The sequence below is a fragment of the Dromiciops gliroides genome, chromosome 3, assembly GCF_019393635.1.
Source record: "Dromiciops gliroides isolate mDroGli1 chromosome 3, mDroGli1.pri, whole genome shotgun sequence".
Lineage (NCBI taxonomy): Eukaryota > Metazoa > Chordata > Mammalia > Microbiotheria > Microbiotheriidae > Dromiciops > Dromiciops gliroides.
The window spans coordinates 13902859-13912656 of record NC_057863.1 but is presented as its reverse complement, the minus strand read 5'-3'; the positions used below and the strand labels follow the sequence as shown (position 1 = coordinate 13912656).

General features: G+C 49.8%; 1 protein-coding gene across 1 annotated transcript; it reads right to left on the bottom strand.

Moving 5' to 3' along the window:
- Nucleotides 1–2929: 2929 nt before the first annotated feature.
- RAP2B (RAP2B, member of RAS oncogene family) lies at nt 2930–3735 on the bottom strand. The gene has a single exon (XM_043996323.1). The coding sequence runs from the start codon at nt 3584–3586 to the stop codon at nt 3035–3037; it is 552 nt and encodes a 183-aa protein (XP_043852258.1). The 5' UTR covers nt 3587–3735; the 3' UTR covers nt 2930–3034.
- Between the last annotated feature and the right edge of the window lie 6063 nt (nt 3736–9798).

Below are 9798 nucleotides of genomic sequence, written 5' to 3'. Positions count from 1 at the left end.
CCCCTCTTGGTCTTTTTCTACTCTTGCAGGTCAAATTTACCTCAATCACTTTTATAAGCATACATATCAGGGCTACTAGGTGTGACCCTGGGCAAGTCACTGACCCCTCAGTTTCTTCTTTAAAATGAGTTGGAAGAGGGGCAGCTAAGTGGCACAGTGGATAGAGCACTGGCCCTGGAATCAGGAGTACCTGAGTTCAAATCCGGCCTCAGACACTTAACACTTATTAGCTGTGTGACCTTGGGCAAGTCACTTAACCCCAATTGCCTCACTAAAAAAAAAAAAATGAGTTGGAAGAGGAAAGGGAAAACTATTCTGCTAGTTTTGTCAAGAAAACCCCAAATGGGACAACAAAGAGTTGGACATTACTGAACAATTTTACCAGGCATGGGATGAAAATGCAGGAGGGAAGGTAAAAAGGAAGAAAGGAAAAAGGAAGGGAAGGGAAAAGGGAGGAAAACACTGATATAAAATCCCTTCCATTGAAAACCTGGGTCTCTGATTTTTTTTTTCCCATAAGGAATAACATACCTAGAGGTAAGCCCATCATAGTGAATAGAGAGCTGAGCCTGGGAACAGGAACACCAAGGTTCAAATCCTGCCCCCTGACACTTTAGCTGTGTGACTCAGGGTAATTACTAAGGCAACCCCCAATCTAAATCACTGAGAGTAGCAATCTGCATTAGTGTGAGGAATTCTCACAACAGGATTCCCCGCCTCCCAAAAAAAAAAAAAGACACCTTGGCATCCATACAAGAGAATGAATGGAGTCCAAGAGCATAGGTTCAAACATTACTTGTCCCCCTCCAGTTGGGCCAGTGTAAATATCTAACTACCTAGCCAGAGTCCTCAGCTAAGAGGGGTGGGATCAGATGACCTTGAGCTCAGAATTGTACCTTTTAGATCTGTCATTCCAAGCCCCTTGCAATTTAACAAGCCAGATTTGCTTTAGCAATTCTCCAGAAGTAACTGAAGGGCAAAGTTTGGTTACCATTGTCTTTAGTCTCCAGAGAAAGCCAAATCTAGCCCTGTAGAGAGATAAGGCCCCATGGACAACCTTAAGACTTAGAAACTGTTAAAATGTGATTTGGGTTTCATCCTTTGCCCCACCCCAGCCCTTGATTTTTTTCAAGGAAATAACATTTTTCTAGAAAAATGAAAACACATTAACTAGTTGAGACAGTTCTCTCCCTTTCTAACCTTAAGATGAACTACCCTCTTTTTAAATAGGCCACATGTAATAACTGTCCCTCACTATAATAAGAGGCTGAGACCACAACTTGGGATGGTCTCAGCCTGGTTTTGTTCCCAGTCCTAAGAAGAGAAGGCAACACTTCAACTCAATTTATGATCCTATGAACCCCACCCATCTCTCCCCCAAAGTATTTCCATTTATCCTCAGGCCTGAATAAAACACTCTTAGATTAAGTCGTGTACATCATGTCTGTTCCCATATCAGCCTGGACAGGTTGGCAATTCATACAATGCACAAAACCAAACCAAACAAAAACACAAACAGGACTTTGGGGGTTGCATTTTTTAAAAAATGGTATTTGTATTAAAAGTCTTTAAATGAATAGACAACCATTAAACGCATGTCTGGAATTAAAGTTACAATTAGTTAGAATCTGCTTGGTACATCACAACATTAAAATTTTGCTCTTGGCTGGAGGAATACCCTACAACAGAAACCAAAAAAAAAAAAAAAGGAAGGAGGGAAAAGGGCGCTAAATACCTGAAAATTTAAATTAGATGAAGCCAGGAGTATTTGCAAGACATGGAAATTACATGTAAAAGGCTCCAAAAGAAAGCAAAAGAAATTCCATGAACAAGAGGCCATTTTGTCCTGGCGTGTTCAGTATGATTACTGAAAGGGAATTGTTAAGTACTTTGGGGAGTCATAGCAGATAATGGGATTTTGTGGAACTTTCACAGGTTGGCACCGGCTGGAACAGCTGAGTTTTGAAGGCACTCTAGACACAGGGTCGCTGTTGCCCCTGAATCACATTTGAGGAAGTCTTTGTACTGTACTTTAAAGATCTGGTCATCAAAATCAGTTATTGCCAACCAAAAGTAAACCCTAAACCCAAACAAGACAAAATTAAACAAACCACCCCACCAAAAAAAGAAAAAATGTGCAGATTTGTAATTTTTCACAGCTGATAAAAAACCAAAACACTACCGCTCTCCCCCCAGACTCCCATTTGATACAGTAGGTAAACAAAATAGATTTTTTTTTTCCACAAATATCAGCAGACACTTTCTGGCACTCCACACTGTATTGGCATCAGTGTAAACAGTCCCAGTTCAGTTGTGCAATACTTCAGATTGGATACACTGTAACAATAATCCAACTTTGCATAGAAATCCTCAGAGTCCTAATCAGTGCCAGGGTTGCACTCCCAGGCTGCCAGAGAAGGCAGCCAACCCTCACTTCCAGCACACACAGATACGCCTGGAAATGGGGTCTCTTCCTCTCCTTTCATTTCTTCACAGGCTTTTCCTGCACTTCCTTCCCCGGTCCAGGTACTTTAAATCTTCCAATTGGAAAGTGGTTGTTGACAAGCCCTTTTTTCTCCCATCCTCCTCCAGCTCCCATCCCTTCCCCCCAGACTGAAACTTTTTTTTTTTTGCCTGGTGTCAAGTTGCCAATACAGCTCTCTAACGGCTGTTTTAAGTGGAGAAACAGGCAACTATCAAAGAAATCCACGAGAGGAATGTACATGCTTGGAAAGCGCCACTTTTCCACCCAAGTTTCAGATGTTAAATACAAGGCAACTCACCCCACCCCCGTGACTCTGAGCACTGGGGCCCGGCAGCGGCTGTTGAAATAGCCACGAGCCCCTACCTGGAACACACCTAGTATGATGCAAAGTTGTTTCCAATCTTAAAATAATAATTAATAAAAAATCACATTGAGAAATAAGTATTGTGTTTTGCTTTCGCTTTTTTCTTAAAAAAAAAAAAGAAACCAATAAAAATTCAAACCAAAGCACAAGCCCAAAGGAAGAAGCTCCCCCCCTCCCCCTTGTTTTCAGAGAATCACGCAGGAGGAACAGCACTGGTCGTCCCCGTTGGGCTGAGCCGCATAGTTCATCTGGCGGACAATCTCCGCGAACAACTCGTCCACCGAGGCTTTATTTTTGGCCGACGTCTCGAGAAAGGGGCAGCTCCACTCCTCAGCCAGGGCCTTGCCCTCCCCGAAGGAGACCTCGCGCTCGCCCTCCAGGTCCACCTTGTTGCCCACCAGGATCATGGGCACCCGCTCGTACCTCTTGACGCGGATGATTTGGTCGCGCATGGGCTTGATGTCCTGGAAACTCTGCTGGTTGACCAGGCTGTAGACAAGGATAAAGCCCTGGCCGTTCTTGATGTACAGGTCCCGCATGGACGCGAACTGCTCAGTGCCCGCAGTGTCCAGGATCTCCAGCACGGACGGCGACGAGTCCACCTCGATCTCCTTGCGGTAGAAGTCCTCGATGGTGGGGTCGTACTTCTCGATGAAGGAGCCCGTCACGAACTGCACGGTGAGGGCCGACTTGCCCACTCCGCCCGAGCCCAGCACCACCACTTTGTACTCTCGCATGGCTTCTTACCCCCCCCCCCTCCCCGAGAGTCTCTCCCGCTCTCGGCCTCCCTCCGGCCTGGGCCCCCCGGGGGGCGTGGGGGCAGAGGGGGAAGGAGAGCGGCCGGCGCAAAGCTTAGCTCGGCTCCTGCCCTGTGCCCTCTCCCAGTACCCGGCGGGGTAGGAAGGAATGGGCAAAGAGAAAGCCTAGAACCCCCAAGAGCTGGGGGTGGGTGCGGGTGGGGGGCGGTCACCCACCCCGGCGAGGCTTCACTCGGGCTCCGTGCCCTGCATTCAGGCGGCGGCGGCTGGGGCACTGGAAGCAAGCGGCCGGCGGCGGCAGGCGCAGGGACAATGCCCGGGCTGGCGAACAAGCGGGTTGATCGGCCGGGCACGGACTGCGGCTGGGGCCGGGGCCGGGGCTGCTGCTGCTGCTGCTGCTGCGGTGGCGGCTGCTGCGGCGGCGGCTGCTGGGGCTGCTCCTCACCCGAGGCAGCGGCGCTGGGAGGAGGGGTGGCAGAGCCTCTGGCACTGGCGGCGGTGGCAGCAGAGGCAGGGACGGGTGCAGGCTGCGGAGGCGGCTGCTAATTGCGCCCCAGCCCCGAGCGCGTGGTGCATGAGTCCCCGTGGTGCCTGCCTCCTTCCTCCAGCTGCCCCACGGTCCGTACCTCCCTCCCCAGCAGCCCCGGGAGTGCTAGAGCTTCCTACTTACAGCCCCAAAGCTGCCCTGCCTTAGTGAGCATGCCCAGTGAGGGGGCGCTGAGTCGTGGCGAGGCTGCTGGGGTGGGGGGGTGGGGGGGAGGATTCCGCTTTTCCGGGTTTTCCTAGAGGGCCGGGGCAGGGGGCGGAGCTAAGAGAGCAGCGGGCTCGGAGCTGGGACCGGGTCTCCAGGGCTGTAATGGGGGCGGAGAGGGTGCCAGAGATGAGCGCCCTGGCCGTGGGCAGGGCATTTTCAGGATAGGGACTCTTTCGCTTATGCCCTCCCAGCAAGAGGGCACGAAAAGGGTACTGCATGCAGATGCCCACTTAACCCGGGGCTGGCAGAGGGAGGGATGACTGATAAGTGACCGGGAGACGCGCTGGAGGGGAGTTTTATGTGGGAAAACCAGGCTCCGGGGTACCCTCCTCCCTACTTGTGTGCAGGGATGACTTCAAGGGAAAATCGTTAGATTGTGAGTCCAGGAGGTCCCCTTTGGGAGGAGGCTGGGTGCGAGTCTGGAGGCGGGCAGACAGACCTACTGTCGGCCCTCTTCGGGCACGGCGCGGGTGCCATTCCCTGGGCTTGTGTTCCCCAGGCACAGTGTTGACGCGGGGCATGTTTTGCAGGAGGCACTCCACATGTGATGCATATAGCTTGATGCCCCAGCTCCTAGCGGCGCTTCCCCTCTCAGATACTACTTTGTCCTCTTTTGGTATTTATTTTGTAACGACTTTTCGGAAGATACACCCTTTCTCTCCCCAGGACGTAAGCTTCCTGAGAGCATTGACTTGTTTCATTTTTCTGATCTTGCAGCCCCAACTGGCACATAGGAGTTGCTTGATACATTCCGTAGCCACAGTTTGCAAAGAACTTAGAATTTGGCCAGGCCGTCAGCAGTGGACAGACGGTTGAATTGGAATTTGGAGGACCTGGGTTTGGACCCTGGCTTGGCCACTTGCTACCCTGTCTTTTCATCTTTCTGCGTTCCGTTTCCCTAAAATGGGGTAGGAACTTGAGAGAGTGCAGAGGACGGCGTGGCACAAGAACGAAGACCGGAGGACTGGGATTCAAATATCTCTTCTGATGCTTTTTAAGGTGGGAGTCAGTTTGCCTCCCTCGGCCTCAGTTTCCTCCACTGTAAAGTGAGGTTGGGCCAGAAATGCCTGCGGGCGAGGTAGGGCCAGTATTTTTGTTTTCATTCCTCATTGGAGGATAGAGGCGCCAGTTCATGGTGGGTGCCAGCTTAGCGATGCCCGTTTATCTTGAGAGGTGCTCCCCAGACTTCAAGCTCGCGCGTGCTCTGCTCCTCCTTTCCCGTTCCCCTTAGGAAGCTAGACAAACTGTGCTTGCAGCCCTAAGTCAGGTTCCAGGCATTAGCCTGGGACCCTGAGTTTTCTGATTTTGCAATAGGGAGGAAGAATGCTTGGGGATGGAAATGGGGGGCGGGGCGGAGGGAGTAGCCCAATGGGGGATGGCCGCGAACCGAAAGCACATATATTGCTGGGTCCCAAACCCGTCCACCTCTGCCGGCCCGTATCCCCTGACTCTTGCCGGACCACAGTGGGAGTAAGCGAGCAGAGGACCCGGATGCCGGCCAACCAAGGCGGGATCTCTGCGGCTGACACTGGTTCCTTGGTCCTTGGGGGTCGCCCACGGGGCCTCGACCTGTCCTTTCCAGCCGGGACCTACTGCAGAACTTGGGGTGCCTGGGTCCTTCTGGATCCTGGATCCCTCCCTCCAGACCTTCCTTCTAGGTTGTGTGGAAAACCCGGCCAACCTAGCCGAGCCCATCGGAACTGTTCCATGAGCCTAGCAGGAGGAAGGAGAGAGAGATGGGCATGCTCAGTAGGGGCGGCAGCTGGGAGGGTGGGGGACGAGAAGAGGGGGCGGGGGATAGAAGTAGGAAGCTTTCACTGAACACACCCACCCTGGCGCTCAAATTACCTCCTCTCTCAAACTCGGGGCCCATTGGTCCGGGGGCGCAATCCTCCTCTCCCCGCAGCCCCCAGTTACCTTGTCATTGGCTGCCGCCAAGGCCCTGTCAGCCACCAGGGTCTCATTGGCTGAAAAGTATCCCCCATTTCTGATTGGTTCTCAATAGAGATTAAGTGGCGAGGCGGAGGCCCAGCTGTTTCTCAGCGGTGTCTCCCATGTCTTCCCTTTCCCCTCCCCCCTGCTTCGCCCTGCTTCCCCCTACTTCCCCCTGCCCCAAAGCAGCTGTTTGGCGAGAAGAAGGTCGGCCAGGCTGTGGCAGATGAAGAGGTGCTGAGCCTAAAGCCCCCAGCTCCCGCACTTCATTAGGCTGAGCTAGGGTGGGCACAGCTTCCCAGTCCCTTCCCTGACTGCAGCTGGCCTGAGGATAATGCCAGCCGACGATCCTCGCTCTTGCCTGGGAAGGGAGAGGCTGACACCACACCTAGTCTTCCCCCCGCCAAAGGAAAGCGGGGCGGGAAGGGGGGGGGGGCGGGGAATAGAGCAAGGTTCAGCCTTGAAGCCAGTCATAGGGAGGAGAGCGATGCCCAGACCTGCCTCGAAGTCTCTATGGTTAGGGGGTGGGAAATTTGGCTCCTTCGTGCTCATTGGGAGGTAAAAGGGAGATGCCTCGACATGTCCTAGGCCGTCCTTATTTCTCGAGGAGGAGAGATGTCAAGACCTGTCTTCAGATTGTGGGATTAGCAAGGGGGTGGGCCGGGAGAGGAGCGAATGAGTCAGGGGTGGTTGGGAGCGGTGAGAAAGACCCCAGCTGTCCAATAAATCAAGGCAGCAAGTTAGGGACTGGATATAGCTCCAAGGGGTTCCGACCTTCAGGAGGCACAAGGGTTTATGAACCCACAATTTGGGAGGCTGAGACAGGAGTTCTAAATGTTTACTGTTCCACCCAGGATTCAAGGGAAGTTGAAATCCCTAGTGATTTACAGCTCCCGGAATTTGCCAGGCTTTTTGACGGCCCAAGCACAAAATCCCAGACTCAACAGCACCAGCCAACTTGTTTTGTTCCCCAACTGACATTTTTGAGGACGTTGTGCGAATTGCCCAGAGCCGGGGGCAGCAGCTTGATGTTTCCTCCTGCAGGGCTCACCTTGAGGTGAAGAGGGTGTGCCCCGACACACCCTCCGGAAGGCACCGCCTCTGCATTTGGCTACAGTGATTTAGACTAGACAAACAGGTCATAGGATCCTGAAATGAGAGCTGGAAAAAGGCCTTGAAGTTCATCTAGTCCAAATACCTCATTTTAGAGATGAGGAAATGAGGTGCAAGGAGGTAAATGACTTACCCAAGGTCACACAGCTAGTGCATGACAGAAGCAGGATTGAAGCCCAGGCTGACTCCAGATCTAAAGGCTTCTCTGGCTATATCACAAGTAACAGGGTCGAATGCTTCTGCAATAGCCAGGAAAAGTTCAAAAACAAAAAACAAAAGCAAAAAAACACTAGAGGAAGCTTTGCAACATTGCATAGTTTATACATATGTTTCTTGTACATACATTTGTATATTTGATATAACTTTTTTTTTTACAATTATGTCCTTTTGAAATCTCGAGGAATTTTCGTAAAAGGGCTCTTTAATGCTGCCTGGTAGGAGTGAGGCCACCCTACTGGGACTGCCCCTGTTCCTTGAATTCCATAGAGCACCATAGTATGACATCATAGTAGCCCCCTGGCTATTACCATGACAGGGAGCAGGGAGATACCAAGCAGTCAGCAGCACCCAAGGTGCCAAGCAGAGAACAACTCCAGACCAATACAGGAGCTCAGAGATCATGGATTTAAAGCTCAAAACAAAGCAAACGTTAGAGAGCCTTGCCATTTATCCTCTTCCTCTATTCCCATATTAGAGAGGAGGAAGAAACAAATCCAGGAGGGTAGAGCTCAATTGCCTTGTCCCAGGGAACACCACTAGTAAAAAGCAAAGGTTTTGTTCCAAATCCAGCTCCTTTTCTCACAGTGTACTTCTCTGGAGACAGTCCAGCACTTGTTACAATTCCTGGCTCTTACTAAGTGCTGGTTGATTGCCTGGCTGACATAATCCTCTGGGAAATCTCTACATCCTACCAAAATTCTTGGGAGCACCCACTCCCATGGTGGCAGGGTCCCAGAGGTCACACCCAGCATTTATGTTCAAAGTGTTCCACTTGTTGAAAGACATGAGTATGGCTTCTTTCATTAACATGCTTTCATTAGCCAGTGCTTTCACGTTTGGTTCTTAGAACAGCCCTGTGAAAAAGATGCTCACACTCTCCCCATTTTATAGCAAGGACACGGAGGCTCCAAGTGGTTATTTCACCGGTCTACCATCACCCAGTAAAAGGCTGAGGCAGAATTCAAACTCAAACCTTCCTGCTCCATGCTGCTTCCATGATCAGCCATAGCTGCATTCAAAAAGGTGCTTAGCCAAAGCTTCAAGGATGTGAGAGAATAAAAATAAAGCCTCAGAAACCACCACTTCACAGATTTAAAAAGCAGAGAACACTTTTTTCTTTCTTTCTCCAAAGTATAATGTGTGTCATATTTGGGGGAGGGAGAGGGGAAGAAGGAGGTTTACAACACCTGGTGAAACTCCAGTGATTTCTGGATCATTCTGGCAGAAGGTTTTTTTATGATATCAGTGCTGTTAGCCCAGAAACCTCAAAGAGCCATAAAGAAGGGTGCTTGTCTTGGAGTAATCCATGAGCATCCTGAGGTGGAAACAACCAATCAATAGCACCCTCAGAAAAGATGCAAAAGAAAGCCAGGTAATAAAATTCCTCTCTGAAAATGACTTAACATCTAGTGGAAAATAACTCCTGAAAACCAGGCCAGAGTTAAGGACAACCTGGAAGGATTGTTTGACCTTCAGGGAAGAGTTCCATCAGCTGAAGATTCTGTCCCTGACCTTTGTCACCCTTCCCATCAAAGAAAATTGTACTAATGAACTTCTGATATCACAGTGACATTAGACTTCAGATAACTCCAGGGCAGTTCGTGCTAACCTAAGTGATGGTTGGCTCACTCACTGAACTGATACCCAGTCTGGAGATATCAGAATAATAAGTAGCCCCCTCTTTTCCTCTATACTAACTGAACAGCTTGATTTCTAGATATATATTTAGAAATTGTTGGTGCCACCTATGGGTAAAAATAGAGACTTGAATATGATCTAGCTGATTTAGAAAAATAGAGGAGAGGTAAATAGTGTACACTTTGAATTACCTTATAGTTTTCAAATGAAAGCTATTAATCCCCCCATTTTACAGATGTGTAAACTAAGACATGGACAGTTTAATTACCTTGCTTATAGCTACGCAGTAGCAGGAGTAGGATTTGAACACAGATCTTCTGGACTCCAATGCTAGCACGCTAGCTTTTATGATTGCCAACTTCTTAGGATGAAATTGAAACTCAAATAGAATTCCTACATGATGGAATAGATTTCATAGGAACTATCTTTTGTAATGACAACAAATATTCTTTTCAATTCATGTGAAATGACAAAGATTTAAAAAATAAGCCTTTATTAGAAATGTAAGAGGCTAGTGATATTTCTCCAAAATATC

Bases quoted from the DNA above. Each gene is read 5' to 3' on its own strand.
- RAP2B (XM_043996323.1), bottom strand. From the start codon at position 3,586: ATGCGAGAGTACAAAGTGGTGGTGCTGGGCTCGGGCGGAGTGGGCAAG.